This window comes from Lepidothrix coronata, unplaced genomic scaffold, assembly GCF_001604755.1.
Source record: "Lepidothrix coronata isolate B3197 unplaced genomic scaffold, Lepidothrix_coronata-1.0 Scaffold80, whole genome shotgun sequence".
Classification (NCBI taxonomy): Eukaryota; Metazoa; Chordata; class Aves; order Passeriformes; family Pipridae; genus Lepidothrix; species Lepidothrix coronata.
In genome coordinates this window covers 2,218,322-2,241,133 of record NW_016690260.1, presented here as the reverse complement: position 1 = coordinate 2,241,133, position 22,812 = coordinate 2,218,322, and the positions used below count along the sequence as shown (strand labels likewise).

At 40.2% G+C, this 22,812-nt stretch overlaps 1 protein-coding gene across 15 annotated transcripts in view; it reads right to left on the bottom strand.

Moving 5' to 3' along the window:
• Positions 1-22,092, bottom strand: part of ARHGAP12 (Rho GTPase activating protein 12) — a 76,072-nt gene extending 53,980 nt beyond the window's left edge. For 12 of the 15 annotated variants that reach the window (XM_017820272.1, XM_017820276.1, XM_017820277.1 and 9 more), the window contains exons 1-3: positions 21,991-22,092; positions 20,924-21,039; positions 15,367-16,115 (exon numbers count right to left, since the gene is read on the bottom strand). In XM_017820272.1, coding sequence (XP_017675761.1) covers positions 15,367-16,032 — 666 coding nt within the window. In that variant the 5' untranslated portion in view covers positions 16,033-16,115; positions 20,924-21,039; positions 21,991-22,092. The remainder of the gene's footprint in view (positions 1-15,366; positions 16,116-20,923; positions 21,040-21,990) is intronic. The other 3 variants (XM_017820274.1, XM_017820273.1, XM_017820275.1) reach the window with 3 other exon arrangements.
• Between the last annotated feature and the right edge of the window lie 720 nt (positions 22,093-22,812).

Below are 22,812 nucleotides of genomic sequence, written 5' to 3'. Positions count from 1 at the left end.
TTAATTTCCAGGTACAATTTGCAAAAATAACCCCAAACTGTTATGAGCTGGCAAACCACACATTTAATGAAGAGCAGTTTTACTGGCACCTGTGGCCATTTCCTCCTGGTTCACTTATACAGCTGCAGCACTGACAGGAAATTTTCAAGTCACTTGTCTTCCTTGAGAAGTTGCAAATAAGCAAATGATGAAACAAGTTGCATTTTGTAATACAAAATAGGGGTCTTGCAAACTAAGTGAACTGGGCTTTGGGGCTTTTGCAAAAACTTCTTTGCACTTCTGAGTAACTGCAGTGCAATCTAAAATTCAATATTTACCTATTCAGAAGCAGTTAGTTGTAATTTTTGGAGTTCAAATATAATTTCTATGTGGCCATTAGGATAAAAAAAATTCTGTGGATTGTATGCTACAGTAACTGAGAAAGAACCACAAAATAGTATCAATGCATACTACAAACAGCATGTCTATTATATCTTCAATAAAAGAATTTGGGAAGGGACTAAGGCAGGGTGTCACATGGTCTAGAAACTTAGGTAAAAAAAAAAAGGAAGGGGGGGAAGGAGAAGCGGTGTGTGCCACAGATTCAAAGAATAACAATAGATGGGCTCCTCAACAATTCCCCCGAAAGCTCAGCACAGCCATCCACCCTCAAAAGCCAAAACTAGATCTGAGTATCTCTGGTCCTTCAACAGCCTTTCTTAAACATAACAGTTACAGGTTTCACACAGAAAATTACTGCATTATGTCCACTGGTATGTGTTACAAAACAGGTGTCAGAACACGTTCCAATGGTCCCTTATGTCCTGCATGGACGACTAAACAATTCAAAGGCTTGGTACTATCTATTCGACATATAACACTGTGTTTGATGTAGAAGCCAACTGTGTAAGTAACAGGGGACACAGACACACAAAAAAAGCCTTACTCCAGCTTTCTGTGTGGATTTCATTCCTTCAGACAAGTATCAACAACTACTGTAATTAAATGTTTAACAGAAATCCCCCTGCTTGTTTGCAGGTCCTGAGGATGAAAGACCTCTTATGAAGAGCTGAAACAAAGAGGTACAGCCTGCCAGAAAAGAGGAGGTGGTGTGTGTGGGGAGGGAGTCAAGTATTTTGATATTTGAAATAGACTCTGTGTCCAAAGGTCTGCTGTCACAGTTAGATCAATCCAGACAAGGTCTGCTAAAGATGCACTGATCATAAAGATCATATCTTTATGTCTTCCCAGGGATGGCACCGTAGTCAAGCTAGAGCCATTCTGACTATGAGCAGCAGTGCTGGATTAAGACTGTAAAAACTCCTCTTGAGTTCTGGCTCCAGGAACGAGATAAGACTCTCAGATGTAAGAGAGAAATGAGTTGAGAGCAGCTGTAAGCAAACCAGACCCTGAAATAAAAATAGGAAACTGAGATCTCTGTCACATCCCTGCCCACCATGCAGACTGTCTGTGCAGACTGCCCAGTACCAAGCTGGGAAACAGGAAAACAGTGACCCTTCCCACTTTTCCCATGATTATAAAGACAAATTCACAACTTACTAAAAGCAAAATAAACTGACATAATTGAATTGTCTTTCTGCCACACAACACCATCTTTCACTGCTGACAACTAAAACTGAAAATCATCCCAAGCCCCAGATATCAAAGATCCATTCTGATTTATCAGTAAATGAAGAAGTTATTAAACTGCCATTAAAAAAAAAAATACTGCCCCTAAAACAAAAGGTAGAGAGGCAAAAGAAAAAGTCAGACTTGGATACCTGACACCAGTCCTCTCTGAAACTTACTCCTGATGATCCCAGCAAAAGAGGCCACAGTAGCACACACACCACATACATCCCCTGTGCACTGCGTACTCCAGATTACAAAGCACATTCTAAAATATCAGGGGTGAAAGGTAATCTAAATTTAAAAACCTCAAAGGAACAAGTTCTGTGACATTTTTTCAACTGAAGTAAGCCTTACAGAGTCTTCTGACAAATGTAAAACTTTTGACAAAATTTAGAGAGCACGTTTAAATGAACTAATTATACAGATGCTTTTGTTGTCAGGAATCTAATTTTTATAAAACGTTAGAATTTAAAATTATGTCAAAAGCTTTCATGTAAGAAGACTTGCATTAGGAAAGACACAAGTTATCAGCACTTAGTACACAGGAATGCATTTATGGTACTTGTTATACAGCATGAGGGAGCTCAGAAAATGCTGTCAAACTTCATTAAGAGGAATGTTATGCTACTCAAAATTACTAAAACATTCCAGGCTTTTTTGACTGTCCTATGCAATAAAGCAGACCTATTAGCAGTACATTATAGCTGAGATAGCAAGAATTTGCTAATAGTTTCATGCTGATTAAGCAACAGGCAGTCAGCGGTGCCCTGTGCTCGCCACTGCAAGTGTGGCCCTCCCCCACGCTGCTGAATTATAATTCTGTGCTCAGCATTCAGCGGATCAGCTGGAGCCACCAGCCTTTAGAGAACATTCTCATTGAAACTACAAGTATAATAAAGTATGGCAGCACTATCTGCCAAGCTATTGGAAAAAAAATATGCTTTTAAGGACATGTATGTTTTAAAAATCTCTGCCCTAGAGCATATAGTAAAGTCGAGCACATGAAGCTGTTCTTGAAAGCTGACAGAAAGCAGCTGTTCATCTGCAGAAAACACAGGTTGAATGGAAGCTGAAATTTCTGGGGATCTCCAAGAGAAACATATACTAGGGCAAAGGGCATGTTATTTTTCTACAATGGTCATCAGTAAATGACACACCTTTAGATATCTGTTGTATTGTTTGATGATTTAGCTAAAACAGAGTATCACAAACAAGTGACATTTAAAGCATTTCTATTTCAGGAAAAACAATTAATTTGCCATGAATAGAACAACCAGAAAAACAAATGTATTTAAAATTACTGTATACAAGAATATTTTGTCATTGACTTCTATGCTGTTTTCTAGCAACATTTCCTTTGAGCTCCTCTCAAAAGGTATATTATAGCAACTGCAGACATTGTAGGAGCTCCGGGTTCCAGGTCCCATGAGGGCCTGTAGAGTAACAGTGCTGAAAGCTGATCAGTGCACTGCCCAGAGAGCTTTCTACAGCACAGCTGTCAATTAATAGAGCTTATTCTTCCTGTTGACTGTTAAGATTTTGCTGTTCACTCACATCTAGTACAACAGTTATATTAAAAACATAAAGCTTATTGGGAAAATTTAAATACCTGAATAGGCTTTAGGCTAAGATTACTCCAAATGCTTTTGTCTTCACAAGAGCAGCAATTGAGTAGAGAGGGTGATGAGCTGTATCTTCTAAATAACACTTACTGGAAGTGTTATAGGCGTGCTTTTTAGATTGCCATTGAAATAGGGGATTAGAGGACGGGCAAGCAATCTGGCACAGCCACAGTGCAGCAGTGGTAACAAACCTACAGTGAAGCCTCAAGCTTCAAGATGACCCTTGCAGCCATCAATCCCCTCAGAGGAACACAGCGAGATGTTAAACAGCTAAGCTCCGCTAAGAACACCTACTTCACATTTTAAAATATGGATTCATCCCTTCTGAGCAGAAACTGAAGTTTTATGCCACCTTTTGCCATGGCAGCACAGAGCTTTTGGCTGTACTAGCTGGCATGCCATGACTAAATGCATCTAGTAGCAGCAAGAAGTTACAAATATCAATTAAAAAAAAAGTCACTTGTCACAAAGTATGCCCTTAATGAGATTCTTAGCATAATATGCTCTTATGAGAAGATTCCCCCAACAAATTATTTGGACCAAGAAGCTGATTGATGGTTTCGGCAGCTTGTTTTCATAAGCTTCTTTCTCCACATAAATCTTTGCTCAAGAAACAGTGAAGATTACAGATGATAAAAAAGACATTTTCACACACTATTCATCATTTTTAACATACATAATTTCAGTTAACAAGTAATCTTTTAAATTGTTAAATTAAAATTAGATGTCATGCTCCCACTTATTCATTTAGCTCATTATTAAAATAGATATCTAAAATTTCATTATTTTAAAATCAAAACTCATTTTCACCTGGCAGTTTTCAACCAACAGTCAACACATTAAACCTTCCTGTCTTTACAAACCACCAGTCCCTGTACTAGATTATCCTTTATTAAATCTGCATTCAGATCCAGTATCCTCTCACACGTTTACTGTGTAACACTGAATATAATTAGTGGGTTCCGTGACAGACAGCAAGATTTTGTACAAGGTGCAAGACAGTCACTGTATAACAACTTAGAGAAGAGATTACAATTTCATTTTCAAAGGAGTCTTTGGTATTTTAGGACACTGCATTTCTTTGACATCCTCACTGTCTCCCAGTACATTGGAATGGGACATTCACCGGGCTCCCTGAAGCAACCAAACCTTAAGGCAAAAAGCAATAGAGGGAAAACATGCCTGACATTAAAATGAATGTACTTTTTGTTTTTTCAATACTTCACATGTGTTTTGTGTTGAAAACTCCTCTGACCAGGAAAAAAAATTACTTCTGATTTTGGCACTTATGGAAATTAAGTCCAGAGCTCCACTGGACAAATATTTAAAAATTAAATTCCCTTTACAAGTTGGGCTTTTAACAGGCTCTTTACATATTGTCACCTCCAGTACACATACCTACATCAGCTGTTTAGTTTGCATGTTGAAGTTTCTAAACAAACCATAAAAATTCCACATATATTAGCATCTATCACTTATACTGGAGGGAAGAGAGATATAAAGAATTAAGACAAAATGTCACAAGTAATTCTAAATTCACAAGACATTGTCTCCACAATATATATGCCCCAGCACACAAGCAAAACTTTCAAGTTTTGTTAGGGCTGCTTGAACCACCTCAAACTCATGTATTTTAATGACTTAGGACAAAGAAGATCTACTATCACATCATGTATAACATTTTTGTCTGTTAATGAAGGATAAAGTAGAAAGCCAAGTCTCATGCCAGAGAAGACATACAGAGAACACTAAATCAAGACTTCAGTTTAAAATTATGCCTTAAAAAACATAATACAGTGAACAAAGTGTCAGCAGTTGGCATATTTATATACATCATATTTATATATTTATATAAGAGGTGCTTCAAATTTTGAGCAAAGCAGGAATATTTTCCTTAGTAGCTGTTTAAGACCACGCAAAGAAAAGCCTGTACATAATTATGCCATGGTGCTTCTAAGATATTTTTTAATTTTCAGCTTTTAACTGAGCTAAAATAGGCTACAATAACTCTACTTCCAACACTCGGATCCTGTTTTACAAAAGTATATCGAATAGTAGGATGAATCTTTTTAGAAATACATCCAACCTACTGTGCATAACTTCAAGAAGTTAGAGATATTTGAAGATCACTTCTGAGGGTTTTTTTAAATGTTGAAGGCAAGTAAGTACACAGTTGTACATTTGAAGACATCTCATAACCCCAGAAATACTCAGCCATAGGCTATTCGTACTGCTTGCAGCAGAACTAAGCAAGCAATAAAATTGTTATGGGAATCTCAACCAGGTTTCATCTCTTTTTTCCCCCCTACAACTAAAAAAAGTATTTGTTCTTTGTATTTCTCAGTCTGTTTCTCTCTACTTGCAGACAGTTTGTTGGCACCCAGTTTCAGGGCAGAAAGCATGAAACACTCAGCCATGCATTTCTCCACTTTTTCTTCCCCTTTATTTTCCTTACACTAGCAAGAATGTCTTTCATTTTTAAGAACAGCTATTTCTGCAATTCAGTATCCAAAGCAAATAAGTATCCCTCTGTCACTTTATTTCATGTTTCAACATTAAAAAAGATGTTAAAACAAAGTAAGTCTGCAACTACCACTTTACCTCAATGAAATTAGACATTAAACCAGCAATTTTTGTTTCAGATGACAGTTAAGAAGACACAAAAAGACTTAGTATTTGTGGAATTTTATTTACTTTACAGTTTGAGGCTGTACTCAAGCCCAGATCCAGCCATACCAAGGACAACACAGAGGCCTGGCTTGGCACTCAAATCGCTGTTTAACATAATACTTTGAGAAGCAAAGCAGCAGTTTCTGCACAGAGAGTAAGAAGCCACTGTGAGAAGATGATGTGAGAGCAGGATAAGCATACAGAATTCCTGAGACCACCTCTAGGCACAGAATTTAAATGTAGCTCTTCACGCTACAGTCAAAAACTTTCCTCAGAAAATCAACTGCAAAGAAAGAATTTGTCAGTGTAGTATCATCTTACCCCACAGCGTTCTCTTCAGTTGTCTTAATAAAGAGCATACCAAAGACCTGCAGCAGCTAGAAAGCACTGTCTTACAGCCCCCACAAATGCTGTACAGGGTATCATCACACCTTAAGTTTGGACACAATCTGCTGAGGCTTTACATAAGAAGATTTACATAAGAAGAAAATAATAAAAGAGTTTAGAGCTAGATCTTTACCTCAGCACTTGGGATTTGGGTTTTTCTGTTTTTCCATAAAAGAACCGAAGGAAAAAAAAAAACCAAACCAAAACCCCAAGTCCAAGTACATGTAGTTTTTATATATATAATTAACTGAAAAGTAAACAAAAATTAAAACTCACACCTTGGTGCATCACAACCCACAACCTGCTATAGGAACAAGTGCTCTCAACTTTGGGAAACAGAGACAGGTGTCTCTGAGACTGAAGTACGAAAAAATAACAGGAAAAAGTATCTGAAGTTTTACTTCCCTCATCCTGTATGTTGTGTCTTCTTAGGCAGTCACATGACCTTCAGGTTGGCAAAGGCAAGAGGAAGGAAAGCAAGTGGAGCTGAAGGCTGTAGCTTGTTACTGAGAAGGCTGCACTGGGCGAGGGTTTAGGAGCTGCCACGGGCACAAGCGCGAGCAGATGAGCTCAGCGAGTGAATGAGAGATGAGCAAAGGGTCGGGAGGACAATGCTGTGTGACCCCTGGGCCACGGGCAGGGCCACACTGCCTCTTCTGAAGCGCTCAGTATTCAGCTCCCTGCCTAAAGCAAGGCAGCCACAGAGCCTGGCTGTGAAAAGCTCGCCTGGGAGGAGGCAATGCCATCCTCAGGCAAAGCCCGGGGGCTTGAGCGCGAAGGAGTAACACATTACATGCAGTATGAAAAGTACAGAGCCTCAGGGTAGCGTGAAAATGCCACTGAAAGTTAGAGTGCAGCACCTGGGAGGGATGATAAGAACAAAGTCACAGCCAGGACAAATGGACTTACTTGGAGAACAGAAAAGTTTCATGAAGGAGCTTAAAGTTGGTAGCCACACTGTATGATGTGCATCTCAAGACCAAAGTGCTATCAAGAAACAGAACAACAACCCCTGATTTTTTTTGTATCTCATATATATAATTGTATGTAGAGAATATATGTATATACATATATACACATGCAAATATATAGTTCCCTATGTCTAAAGCACAATGCAGCTATGCATGACATATGACATGACATGTTAACATCTATTAGCTTTTTCAATTGGATGTAGGTAACCAAGAATTGATATGGATAGTGCCAAGCATGTTGATAGATCATCAGTGGCAAGGGGAAAGCACCTTTATTCAATTTCAACAGGAAAAGCAGTCAAATCAAAGTTGTTCAAGAACCTCATATTTACTGTTACAACACTTTAAGGCAGGATAATTCTTCTAAATACTTAAAAGATAAACAATGGCTAAGTGCAATACTATAGAGTTTCTGTTGTAGCATGAATAATTTCTAGACAATATCCTGGCAATCTTTCAAGGCCTCTGGAAAAGAAAAGCGTATACAATACTCCTGGATATGTTGAACGAGCAGTTGAAAGTGTAGAAAGTTTGTTAACTGTATTTTTGGTTTTATCAGACACAACATTTTATTACAGTATGTCTTTACATAAGCATATTTGTTGCATGTGTGTCCCATCACATCAATGACACTAAAAAGTCAGTCCATCAGATTTGCTGACTTGGCATTAGACTATGACTGCTTAAGTTGCAATAAAGGGCAATGGACATGCTCATCACAACATCACATAGGCCAGCACCACCATCTCACTGCTGTACTGAAGTAAATATTTTTATTTACTTCAGGTGGTGACTAGAGCAACAAAGTGACTCAACTGAACAATAATCCACAAAAAGCAAAAGATGGCAACTGTGTACACTAGACGTGTCCAGAAATCATACATAAAACTCTGCTCTTCAGCACTATGTTTAAACAAAACACAGAGAAGTTGCTTAATTTAACTAGATAATCTGAAGATCATCCAGAAGCCCTAGGTAAACCATTAAAAAAGGGAACAATTAAAACTATGTTAATTATATTAAAAATGTAATATATAATTTCAGATTCAAAACAGGAGCCAGTCAGTTTCTAATCATGATTTTGATTACAAACAGAAGTTGAAGACAGATAATGTAACATCAAAACCCAACATAAGCAATAACCTTAACTCAGACAGCTCTTCAACTTCTAGCTTTCATTTACAAAACTTTTATCAGATAGAGAACTAGAATGAATTAAAATATAGACTCTGAACACCTATGCCAGTCTTCACAGCATCATTGTACACAAGCTCCAAATCTCTGTCAAAAGAATTTACAAAGACAAGACAAGCAGATAAAAAACGTTGAAAGGAAAAAATACCAAAATTAAGGTTGCTTTAGTTCTCAACAATCTCTCAGCCTTGTCAGCAACAATAAGCACATTAACAACTTAAAAATCGGGAGTCCTCTGTATGCAGCACTAAATGTGTACTGACTATCACAGAAGGTTTTTATGAAGCCTTCACAGACCTATTCCATGTCTCTGCTCCTACTTTTCACCCCTTCTACACTATTTTCAGCACTATTATCTCCTTTTCAAGATGAGAGAAGCTGGCAACTGCATGCTATTTAGAATTCAGAAATACCATTGAATTAGCATGCTGCATTTCTGTTTTGCTCCATTTCCTACTACTGACATTCTCCATGCTTATTTGATTGCTTCTCTGCACTAACCTAGCACTTTCATAAAAGAATCTACTACAATAGAACTAAAATCCACTAGAAATCTACTGTCTTGCCCAAGAACTAGCTCAGAAGCCATATTAAGATAGGCTAAATTCAAAATTGATACCTGTAATCTAACAGTACATTGTCCGGTTACTCACCATCGCAAAAGTGATCTGAAAATCTTCAGTTCATACTATCCTAAAAGATTGCTTTGGCCAAAAGTATTGTTCTTATCATTAGAACAAACTCCACATAAAGACAAAACCCATTTCTCTCAATCATTTTTAAACCAAACATACCTGGCAGGGCACGTCAGAGAAATGTCAGCTGTTTGGATACTAGATATGCATAGATTTTACTTTCTTTTTTTTTAAGCACTAATGTCTATTATTCCAGAGAGCTGTCTAAAAAAAAAGGAAAAAAGTGTTCTGTATTTTGTTCTACCGAGTCATACGTTCCCCACCGTTTTGTCACGCTGCTGTGAAACAAATGACACTTTCTTTAGGATTCTACAGAATAACAGCACATTTGTTCCATAGGCAAGCACTGCAATATTAAACAACTGCCTAGATCACAACTACGTAAAGACATACCAAATGCAGTTGTTTATATCCAGAGTTATGTGCGAGAGCAAGATATGATCAAATATTCTCAAACAGCCTCAAACAGAGTTTTATCTGCTACAAAGTCTTTTCTTTGTCTGGAGGTTCCCAACTTAAAATGACAGAAGCACTGCCAAGGGAGAACAAGCAAGTCCCCAGTATCTCCAGCTGCTTTCAATTTAGAAAGCAGCAAGACAAAACACCCATTCCTTTTCCTAGGGCCACTTTTCTGTTTAAGCGTTTACTCCACCACCTGTAAAGATTCTGTCCTCACCCTGCTGAGGCTGGCACTTTGCACTAATTCAAAAGTAAAGGCAGGTGGGACAGCAGGCACCAAGACTCATATTGCACACTCGAAATTACACTTTTCTAGATAAAAAGAGAAAAATCAATTCCATATTATGACCCTTATTCCTTAGGCAGTGCAGCTTGAGCTTCATTTGAGCTGGTAAGTAATTCTAGCAGGATGCAAGGCAGAAGTTTATTCATGTAAGTTGAAGTCTTGGAAGTTCCACTTTATCGTTTTCTGCATGAAATTAAGGTAAATAGGGGTGAAAAGTCAAAAGACTGTGTTGGCACTTGCAGAATTTTAATCGTGCTCTAGATGTTTGTTTCAATTCTAAAAGCTCAACACGAAACTGCATGTAACAAGTAGATCTGTACCTTACTCAGCTGAGCATTCAAATACCAGCATTAGAACAACTAAAACCAACCTGTCTCACAGTTCACAATTTTTTGACAACTGCCTGACACAGGTAATACCTGTGTTTGTTGGGCTTTTTTAAAAGAAGGTAAATCTGATTTGCAGCAGGGATGTTCAGAGGGGTATATGGGATACGGGCTGCAGGCAGTGTTTGTGGGACATGGTGGCTTCTCATTTTAGGGCATCTAAATTCAGAATTACTCACTCAGACTGAGAGGGACAACTATCTGCTATCTGACTTACATATTAAAAATACTGAGACCAAGCTGATCACAAACAGCACCACTGTAAAGTGAAACTATCCAGACCTGTTGACACTAGGTAGGAAAAAAAAAAACCAACCAACAACAAAGACACACAAAGCCAGCCAGGAAAAGTATTCCTTAATGTCATCTGCCTAGAACCTTTGAGTTACTGATGTAACTTAGCAAACATTTCAAGCTGTTTACAAAGTTCTGGCTGAAGTTACTGTAATTACAAAAAAAATTAAATTAATGTTTTATAAAACTCAAACTAGAAAGCTTTTAGTTCCTTGTCATTGAAAGTTATTCTTCACCTCATTATAATAGTCTTATTTCAGCATTTAGCACCATTAGAATAACAAATACTGATTTTAGGGAGTTAAGAGATTAAAGGATGGTACTTAAAGCATAATTCAAAATATTACATTATATGTGACACCATGAATCTGCAAATATGCTCAGTTTTATTAAGAAAAAAGTTCTTGTATGCTTCCTTGATACTGTCAAATTATTTATCCCTTGAACAAGTGAATGAAGAAAAAAACAGCATGAAATTTCCTATCATTGAAGCAAACTAATTCTGGGCCTCACAAAACAGTGATAGCCATTTATTTTAGAGGTTTAATATTTGACCAGCAAGGCAGCCTAACACTAATCATTTGCCACCAATCCTTAAACTAAGTGACAAAGCCAAGAATGCCAATATCTCCAGAAGATCTGCTCTGACAGCTACAGAAACACAAAATATTTTGTTTTCTTGACTAAAAAGTTACAGCAATCCCACAGAAATTGCAAAGGTAAGACAGGAAGAGCCCTTTAAGATCTTTACTATTCAGAATTAATTAAAGCAAAACAGTCATCCTAGTGATAATCCCCTTTAGTGCTTCACAGTTTATGCAATAGGCAATTACTAAAGAGGATGAAAGACAGAACAATCTTTGCAAATAGGTCACTGTCTATATTTATAATGATTAAAACCAGCCTGCTACTAAAAGTAACTTTTAATAAGCATAAAAAGTAACATTAAGACCGGGCATGTATTTACTCTTAAATATATACTATGTCTCCTGTGACAGAAGAGGAGGTAGCACTGATCAGACACAAAGTTATTTCCCATAGGTCATGCATTAGCAGACTCTAATTTCTTTCTGTAACAACTTTATTCCAAAGTATTATCCTCAAAGATAACACCTAAATATCCTGGACATGATCTCTGAACTTACCCAACTCTCTCCCTGTCTGCACACCTTCTCTCTCAAAACTTATTATTAGATTTTACCTGCAAACTCTGCCCAAGGCTGATTTCAAGACCACTTTAAATGTCTTCTACTTTTGCTTCATCTTTTCCTGCCTGTTTAGGCATGCCTGAACATGTAATTTTTTTTTTCTTCAGAACAATTACTGAGGTCTCTCCTTCTACTGCATATTGCTGGGACCTCCCATCTGCTTCTTTCAAGTACTATCCCTATCTGCTAAAGAATTCCTCTTTCAAAATTTTCTTTTCCCTCACATTCCCAGCATCTCTGAGTATTTTTGACCTTCCTAGGGGATCAACACATCACACCTGACAACAGTTTCCTAAAATTTTATTGAATTGCATGGATTCTCACACCTTCAAGTGACACCATCATGTCAGTGATTCTTACACCCAGCTGTGCATTCGCTCCTGAACCATTTCATTCAGTTCCAGTTCTACCAGCAGTTACTGTCTCCACCAGAGATTTAAATCTGGTTAAACTGAAACTTGTTTCCTGTCAAGCCCTACTTCCTCTAATTACCTCCAGCCTTCCTAGTCCATAAACTAACACGACTCTTACAATGCCTTATGCACCACAGTTGCACCCAATAGTGGGAATTTCTTTGCATAAAACATGAAGAACGTTCATTTCCCAGTCCTGAGGTTTCCTGTGCCACATCTCCATTAGCGAATACTTCTGCTCACACTGCCACCTCTCTATCCTTCATTTCATATATCTCATCTGCTAAAAAAATAATAAAAAAAAATCTTTTATGTAGTACTTTGGAGGCTCTGGATTTTCCAGGATTTCCACAGCCAGCATGCCCATGAGCTCAAGACTGTACAGCTGCAGAACCTGCACTTCATTACTGCAAAGGAGAAGGAGAGTCATCTTCTGGGAATAATGTAACCACCTCTTAGAAGAATCTCATAACAGAAGCATTCCTCTGAAAACACACTGAAGGTTGGGCTAAAGCTGAATACTATCACCTCAATACCCCCCAAAAAATTACCCCCACAAAGGTATTATTAGTAAGGTCATTCTAGCTTCTAATCTTACAAATTTAAGAGAAAACACCTGTAGCTTAAGAGTTTATTATAATGCAGACTGCATAAAACTGAACTCTACAGCAGGCAGGGGAGGGAGAAGCACAGTCAAGTCTTGTGAAGTGAAATCCTGTTTATGCGTGAAAGCCGGGAACTTGATGTTCTCACTACAGACTAAGAGCAATAAAAACAGCTTTCTGAGCCATTAATTTCTGCACAGCTGATTTCTACTAAACAATGCTCATTATTGAAAGAATTCTAAAAAACCGCCAGGCTGTTCCAGTGAGAAGCCTGGCACTCCGAATATTTAGACTGAGCTAACGGTGACATCAGTGCTACCACTGCTTTAATCCCCACGGCTACTAAATGTCAAACATTTTCATTGTATTTAAAGAGCTTGTGATTACGCACAATGAGATTAAGTTACAAAATAAGACGAACTGCAAGGCACAGCGAGCACCCACGCTCTCCTTGCCCTAGACTGCGATAACGGCAAGTTCTTCAGCAACATCAGTCAGAAACTGCCACAAGTTTTCCACAGCCCAAATCTAGCATTTTTAGCATTTATTTTTAAGCACTGTGAAAACTCCCCTCTTCAGACCTTCTATAACCCAGTGAAGTCTACAGTATGTGCATTGCTGCCCCATTTAAATCCAAACTTATAAATCGGTTGTAGCGCTGAGTACAGTGGGGCAGGGTGGGAGAGGGGAAAAAGGTGAAAAGATCAAGTGTCACTGCATCAACAGGTACAAAGTCCAGTGAAAACTGAGCAGCAGGCCATATATTTATTATTCACAAAAGACACCCATGTAATAATAATTCCATCTACTTTAGAGAAGGAAATGCATCAAATTATATCAACACAGAAGAAGGAACTGTCCTAACATGCAGTATAAATTTTAATGTGGTAAACTATTTAAAGTAGGATATACTTTCTAAGCATTCCTTAATATTCTCATAATCTGTTTGGCAATCGATTACTGTGGCAGTCAACAGGCCAACACATGCTTCTAAAATAAATATCTAATTATCATTTTATCGTTCCAACTGGCTCATATCAACTACACTGAGCTAGGACAGTGCTGTAAAGAAAGTGCAAGAAAGCTCATTGGTATACAATTGGTATACTCATTGCATACAAAAGACATTACTGAAGAAAAGAAATTAAATTCAGCAATCCTATTTATTCCTTATCTGGGGGCAGGGGAGTGAAGTTGAAATAAAATTATCATGAAATATACAAATATTAGAGGCATAGTCCCATAACTAGAGAAACTCTGAATTTCAAGAATGAGGCCAAGAATACAGTAGGATATTGAAAAACCAATGATTCTGAGTATTACAATAAATATATATATATGAGCTCATACAGTTCAAGACTACATAAATCACCTAATAAATCTTCTATCTTTAAGATCTTCCTACACTGACTCATTCCTAAGCAGATTTGTCTTCATTGTGTCTTATCAGCGAAGTACTGATTCACAGCTCTCAATGATTTTCAATTTCTAAAGTTAGCATCAAGTTTGACTTGAGATCCTCTGGTACTCTGAATACATGCTGCCAAGTGGAATTTAACCAAATCAGTTTTACCCAAGCAACAATAGCAACAGTTCCACACTACAGAGTAAGAAAGTTCAAGACCAGGGAGCGTTTAAAAGAACTTAAAATAATTTAACATCTCCCTATAGAAAGACGGGGGAGGCAGATGTGAGGTGGGGGAATTATATATGTGTGTGTATGTAGATAATTATGTGTATGTACACATACATCACTGGTTTAAGAACAAACCTGGATTACAACACACTAATTAACTTGGTTACCAGTACCAGAAGTGACCTGATTAAGTCAGAGTTCTAATCTTTTGGTGGGGGTGGGGTAGGCCTGTTAAAAAAACAATAAAGACTGAGAGAAACTGCTTTACTAAGGACAAAGGCCATCAATGCTCAGTTTTAGCCTGAAGTAGGAGTACACCATTCCTGAGATTCTTCCATACTAATTAACAAACTCACATGTTTTGAGTTTTAATCTAGAGTAAAGTTGTGAGAAGCGGAATTGGCAGGGCTGACTCATTAAAAAAGTCTACAAATAAAATAACCAAGCCAGAAATTAAACTCCATGAAAATCTTAAGTGTAACATTTTAAAACTATAAAACCCACTCATAAATTAATTTACAGCTCTTATGCTATCTGTACACACTTAGGAAAAATTAATAGTAACTAGCACTGTTATTTCAACAAGCCAAGTAGTGAGGAGTTACAGCAGTAGGCTCCCTTCCTCTGAAAGAAAATATAACCCAAATTCAGTGTCATATCAAAACAATCTTAATAAAGAAAGAACAATAGCGTTTTTGTAACTTTCAATCACAGTATAATGTAAATGGAATTCCCAAAGCACAGTAATTCTGCAAGGACTAGAGCTATACTCATCAACTGTTCAGATTCCAATAGCAAGTTCATGCTGAGAGAAGACATTTTTACTTCATCTGAATTTATTAGCAATAAATCTCAAAACAGTAGCAAGCAATCACGGCAATAATGACAGAAAACAAATCACATACAGGGGCCATTTTTTAGCTTACCTGTGCTTGTTCCGTGGAGCTACTACTGAGTTCATCTCCAGACTCTGAATCTTGGTGAATTTTTTCTGAGCCTTCTCCTGCTGAATCACAAGATTGTTCATGCAAAAAGCTGGTCTTCTCTATTTCCAAGAACTCTGGGCATGGGAAATGACCCATGGAGATGGTTCTAAACTGATTGGAAACCTTGGGAGATTGCAACTCGTTGTTAAGTTTTCCATTGTTTTGGGTAAGGTCCAGACTCAAACCAAGAGTTTGACCAGGGGTATTGTTCGGTCCCAGATTTTGATTGGCATCTCGAACTAAGCAAGACACTTGAACTGGAGATTTTCCAAAACTAGAAAGCTCTGGTGACTTATTCACATTTTCTGTCGATCTCTGTAATCCATGTGTCAACTTCAAAGTGTTATTTGGCAGCATGCTTGCCTGCTTAACAGGTGGCATCAGTGCTTTTCGGGGTATTTCCTTCACGTACTGTGCTGGCACATAAAAGGGTTTGGAATTTTCGTCTCTTTTGACCTGCCACCAATCATCATTAGTTTTTTTCACTAAGATGTATTTCTCCCCTTGCTTAATCACAATTTTCTTGTCCTTGGCCTCGTACTCATAGTCGTACTCCACTTGAATGTACAATTGTCCTGGAAGGATCTTTCCACCCTTATCAGCCATTTCTGTTTGAAAAGATTTCACCTTTTCAGGCAAAAGGTAAGCAACATTCTGTTCCAGTATTATTTTCTCGTTAATAATCAGAGCTGTAAGACAAAAAGCGTATATGCAATAAAGTGATTGTTTAAGAGAACTACAGGAGAAAATAATTTCAAAAATAATCCTGCCTCTGTCAACCTTAGACTAATTAATTGATGGAAAAGTGCAGTATTTTCATATATCTCTCCTGGTGATGAAACAGAAAAATCAGTAGAACAGCAGCCACTGATTTAACTCTCCTACTCACACAAGTCTCCTGCTATCAAATGGCTTGTTATTTCTTTTACTAAATAAGCTTGATTGATCATCAGAAGTTTGGTGGGAGGACTGGTCTGAGTCAATCTCTTGCTCACACACAGGCTTAATTTCTTTATGAAACTGTGTTACTACACTGATTTTAATCAAAATAGTCAAAAGACGACTATTATTCCCTTATTTTGATTCCTCTTTCAATTCAGGACTCCCTTCAGAGTGCTCAGCATTCCTTACAGAATCCCTTCAATCTTCCTGCAATGCTACACCCCAGTCACTAGGTTCAGAATGTGCTGGCAATCCCTGACCCACACACCCCAGAGAGCCTGCTCGCCTTCTCACTGGAGCAGGAGACCAGGGGGCTGCATGACCCCTGCTGCCTAAGGCTGCAGGTCATGCTGCCTTTTAAACAAGCGGTATAATCACTTTTTCTTATTCATTTATCGGTGTTGCTACTATAACTGCAACACCCAGAATCATGGTAGTATGAGATAAAAGTATTCAACATTTCCCAAATACTTTGGTTACATTGGTTTAAATTCTGTATATTAAGTTTGCTCTTAAGAGAGCTTTTTGTGATATTTAACTCATAGAAAACCTGATCTAACCAAATATTTAAGGGTTAAAACTGAAAATGCAAACAAAAACCTCGACAGTAATAAAAAAGGACTATGAACCAAAACCAAAATGGATAATAAATGAAAGGATAATAATACATGAAAATTTTTAAAAGTACTTTCAGCACCTTATAATCCAGACAACTGCATCCACACCCATGAATTACAAGTTCTCTCTATTTAATCATGTAGCATTAATGTCAGAATTCATGAGTGGATAAGCATCAGTCTTGCCAACTTACACTGAACAAAACATAGTAAATTAACATGAAAGATGTGATTTTTAATCTTGAAAAACAACGCATGAAAGTAAACGGAAAGACCTCCAGCATTCACATAGAACACAGGAAAATTCAAGTAAAATGCTGCCACATTTAATCTTATAAAGATTAACAAACACATCTTTTCATTTTTAAATCCATGTTTAATGAATAAAAAAAGTTATGTAGAAACTTGTAGCTCTGCAAGTATGATGAGATTTGTAGCATTTACCCTGCCACAGAGGGGAACTAATGCAATTCTATGCAGGCACACACATGCAGAGTGAACTCAGTTCCTAAACAGTACTATGGACAGAAATAACAAGAAAGAACTTCTGGGGAGAGCTAAAGCAGAAACCACAGAGAGTTCTTCAATTTTCTTTTGCCACTTCTGTTATTTGATCTGAGCCTTGAAAAAAATACATTTGCCACATAACTTAGGAGAAAAAGTAGAGGGTAAAAAGCTAAAGTATGATGCCAAGACAGAAGTGCCCATCTTTAATCTGTGTCTTTCTCTCTCTTGCGTCCATCATCTTTTACTTCCAGAAAGCGTTTCCTACAGGTAACTAGAAAGCGACCACCATTTACAGGACTCACAAAGCCAGATTTACTATTTTATTGAGGACTTGGCAGAAGGAATGATGGTACCACATTCAACAAAGCTGACAATAGGAACACAAAGCAGTAGAAAAGAATGCCAGGATTCTGGTGTTTACTCTCTACCATAAAATAGTACGTTGACATTCATATTATTACAGTCTATTTGCAGCCTCGGTACAAAACAACTTGCTTACCTGCTGCTCTACATAAATAGATATTTTTAAGTGCAGCTCTGCAGTTGTTTAGCAACAATAGCAGGAGGTAAACATGAACAAATTGCAGCCATTCCCACTCTGTTCCTAGTTCTGGAAGCTCTGCCATGCAAGCGTTATTTTTTTCTTGTTACTAAACCAGACTTCTTGCAACACTTCTTCAAAGTTGTTACCAACACTTTTCATGGCTTCCAGGTCATATGCCAGAAAAATGCAAGTCTTACCGAGTTGCAGTCTACCTCAAAGCTCTGCTACCTCAAAAGTTGAAATATAGAGAAACAGTGAATGGGTCCTTGCCCTTTCTCCCACACAGAAACCAAAAACAGAACTTAAGCCTCCAATTTCCCACAGGGCTAACAAGTGTTTAAAAGCTTGAATTTTTCATTTCTCTTCTGCCAGTTCCATATGATTATTTATTGAGAATGCATGCTTAAAATTTTTTCAAGACAGAGAGATTCAACAAGTTGCATTTTATGTTTAAAAAAACCACAACATTTTAAGAAATACTAGTTAAATAAAACAGAACCGCTACAAAAATAGTTCTATCCACTTCTGAAGTTAGTTTTGCAGTCTCATCCCTTTCCAAAACAACAACAGAAAAAGAAACAACAAAAATAAGCAGCAGAAATTTTGTTCTTTCATCCAAGCTGCAAAATTATCAAGTCAATAGCAAACATTTGGTAATGTTGAACATAGGATCAAAAGAGACAGGCTCTGTTCTGTGTTTGGCCAGAACACCAAAGCAGTTATACAAAGAGATCACATCATCAGGATCAAGAAAGGCTCTAATTCTCCTCCACAACACAGAAGAAAGAGATACCTATGGTATAGGTGGGAAATTAACCCTGGAGGTCTGTAAACAAATACCATGGCCTTGATTTAATTCAAATGCATTAATTTTTATTTTGCTTGAATTTTTTTAATGCAGCTGTTGTGTCACATGTACTCTATGTACAGCGCAGAGGATGGCTAATTGTAATGTCCTTTCATGAAGCTGCCTCAGAGAACACAGACTGAAGAGCCACGGAAGCCTTGATCAGACCTCCCCTACGAGGGGTTCACAGTGAAGCAGGTGTGAATGCACAATAGTGACATTTGGAGTACTGACTTCATTGTGTTACTAATCAACAACTGAAGTGATATGGCTGGTCAGACCTTGTAACCTCATTGCATTTTTTTTCCTTTACAATTACCTGTAACGCTGATGGCACCCAATTTAGTAAAGAAGGTTGAAGAACCCTAATTAGAGGACAATAAGTATGAAAAATCATTTACTGTAAGCTTTAATACCTCAAATACAGTCTCAATATCTGATTAAGAGGTTAATAATAACAAATGGTCTCACTAGCAATGAAGACCTAAGAAAACTTATTCATGAACACCAAAAAACAGACTCAGGCCTCACTTTTCTTCTAGTGAGGAAAAACCCAATCGCTACAGGGTAGCTAAGGTGGGCCACATCCCCATGTGGAAACATGAACCACGTCTTTCATGGAGCATTCACGCTGTCCCGCGGGAGAGGACACGGGTGGTGACACGCACGGCCCCGGGTGCAGCAGCCCGGCCACGTTCGGGAAGCGATAGGCGAGCAGGTCTTTCACTCGAGGCAGAGATCCCTTCGGACTCCGACTGCCGATGGAACTGTTCCCACGTCTTACTCAGCTAAGGCTGAGTAAGGCTGGCAACCCTCGGTGTTCGAGAGGTCAGCTCCTCCCTCTCCCCCAGCACTCCGCCCGCGGGCGCCGCCGCGCCCCTGCCCTGGGCGGCACAGCCCGATCAGCTCCGCTCCTCCCGGGATGGCACAGCCCGATCAGCTCCGCTCCTCCCGGGATGGCACAGCCCGATCAGCTCCGCTCCTCCCGGGATGGCACAGCCCGCTCCGCACTCAGGGCCCGGGGGCAGCTCTCCCCACAGGCGGGTGCACGCGTAGCACCAGGGATTCTGCATGCTAACATTTGCCTCTAGCTAGATTTCGTGTGTCCCCACAAAACGACACTGTTTATCTAGACCCGATGTGACAGCTTCAGCCACCCCCAGACAGGTAGGGTTCAGAGAGCTGTAGGGCTGCTCTGAGGTGAGCCTTTCCTAGGGCAACCCAAACCCTGCAGCAGCACCCTCACCTCCCTACAGCATCCAGTCTTAACTGCAGAATGATGCTCACTCAATTACCTTGAAACACAAGACCGTGTTTCCTTTAAGACCATTTACGTAAGACACAGTCTTGTAAGTATGATCATATATGATATATATACAGTAGGCTCATATCTCGTATTAGATATGATCACTCCTAACTTCAGCATTATCCTAGAACTCAAGACTCCCCACCATCCCCAAAAAAATCAGGATTTAAGCAATAGGTATTTCATACCTCTCTCTTGAGATTATCAGGCACAGAGTATTTTCTTCTGATCTTCCAGAACCAGGTAATTGACTTGAGAAATACTAAAAATACTTTGTGATATTTCTTTTATTTTCCTCTGGGGAAAAAAACCCCTTACTCACTGTGGCTATGGAATTGTTACTTACTTTATAATACAAGAAGATAAGTTGTTAAAAACGCCACTATTAACTCATTGCCTTAAGTTTCTTTGTGTGACCTTGTTCACAGTGTCCTATAAAGCAGCAGCAGTTAACTTGTGTAATCTTTTTCCATTTTCAGCATCAAACTTCACCCACTGCTGAAATGAACCCTTTCACAGTGCTGATACAGAAATAAACTCAATTACAGAGGCTAAATTAAGATAAATTCTTAACAGTTCAGGCCAGATGAGATACCCTGGCTACAGCTCAATAGATTCCATGGTTCTGCTTCTCCCTGGGCAGTTTTCCTAAGGGTTCAGACTGTACTCTGCACTGCCACTGCCTGGGAGACTGGTCCTACAATAACCTTGTCAGAATCCAACCCTATTCATACCTTTCTTCCCAAGGGGCACCACTCCTTGTCGAGCACACCTGACTCCTCAGCCAGTATTTTCATGCAGACCAGCCTTCACCGGTGCCTGTAAGAACCACCATCTGCAAAGTGTTCATCTAGAGCATGCAAAAGTTGTATAAAAATAGATGCAAACATGCAAATGGAAACAACATATATAACCAAAACGCATACAACTTGCAAGCTTTATGAAAACAAGCTAAGCCCTTCACTGTTTTCTCAGAGATTACTAACATACTAAGAAATCAAGCAGTACCTGGGAGTAAACTACCTTCCGGGAGCTCACACGTCCCTAAACACTAATGGCATAATAAGTAAGCATTTAATAATTCCCCGTGACTCAGATATGGAACAAGCGATGCATTTCAAACAACTGTCAGGACAACTTTCCAGCCGGGCTGCAGCACCCCGCACCTCCACGAGCTCCCTCCTGGCCCCGCTGGCTCCTCGGTCTGGGTTTTTGTTAAGTTGTTGACTCCGAGGGCCGGCCGCAAATAGCGCGGCACACCCGCACCGACCCGCCCGAGGTGCCGCGCTCAAGTTCACACAAGGGCGCCAGAACCCCCGGCCCGGCGGGGGCGCCCGGGAAGGGCCGCGGGGCCGCCGCTGCCTCCCTTTGTCTCCCGCAGGTGAGCGAGCGCCGCCCGCACACGGCGGCTCGGGCGGCCCTGCCCGGCTGCCCCCGGGCACGGCGGGTCCGCCGGCACTGCCCAGGTGCGGAGCTGCCTCCCGGCGCCGCCCGCGGAGCGGAGCCGCTGCCGCCGCCGGGGGCACTGCGGGGCGGCGCCGCCCGGACCCCTCGCGGGGCGCCGGGCGCGGGGGGCGCTCCCGCCGGCGCCCCGGGACCGGCCGAGAGGGCGGCACCGCACCGGGGGGCGGCACCGCGCCGGGGGCGCTGCGGCCGCCCTGCGCCGGCCCGGGCGCGGAGGTGCCACCGCGGGGCCACCCAGTCCTGCCCGATCGTCCCGCCGGCGGCTCCGCGCTCCTCCTCGCTCTCTTCCTCCTCCTCCTCCCCGCGCCGGGCCGAGCGGCGCGGCACCGCTGCTCACCTGCCACCCCGGGCCCCGCTCCGCCTGCGGTCGCTCCGATTCCCGCTCCGCTCCCGCCGCGGCCCCGCCGAGTGTCGGCTCCGGGCACGGCGGCGTCACCGCTCCGCGTCACGTGCCGGGGCGGGGCCGCGCGGGGGTGTGGCCTCGGGGGTGTGGCGGGGGCGGGGCCCCGGACCCCGAAATTGGGGATCGCACTGGGCATTCCGTCCGTCCCGCCGTCCGTCCTACTACACCCCCCTAAACCGACCCAATGCGACCGCTGCAGTGATACCATCATCATCTAATAAGTAAGCATGTGAAACATCTCGGCCTTTCTGTCCCCAGTGAGAACAGCAGATGAAAAACAAAAACTGCACCCACCCCTTCCTCGCTGCAAGCAAGGGTCGATCTGAATGTTTAATAGTTGATAACTGAAGAAATTACATTTTTTGAGTAATAAAATAAATAAAAAAGTAAATAATTAGTCCTTGTCTGTTATACCTTGTCAGTTACAACTTACTTGTTGTCTCTTACTGTTAAAGGTATTCACACATTGTTTGGGAATATTTAAGTGGCCTTCACAGCGTTTTGAAATTATGAGTAATCTTATCTTTCTCCTTTATAAAATGGTGTCTAGTTCTCTCGGTTGCAAAGATAACCTTGAAAACATGAACTGACTGTAACTGATACAGCAGTATCTGAATGAATCTGCAAACATCCTGAAACAATGGCATGGAGACTGTAAACCGTCTGCACTCCATTAATCTAATGAAGGCTAATGCTGGCCTGACTTTTTCTTTTGATTATTTTAACACACGGAAGAAGGAAGGAGACAGTAAAATC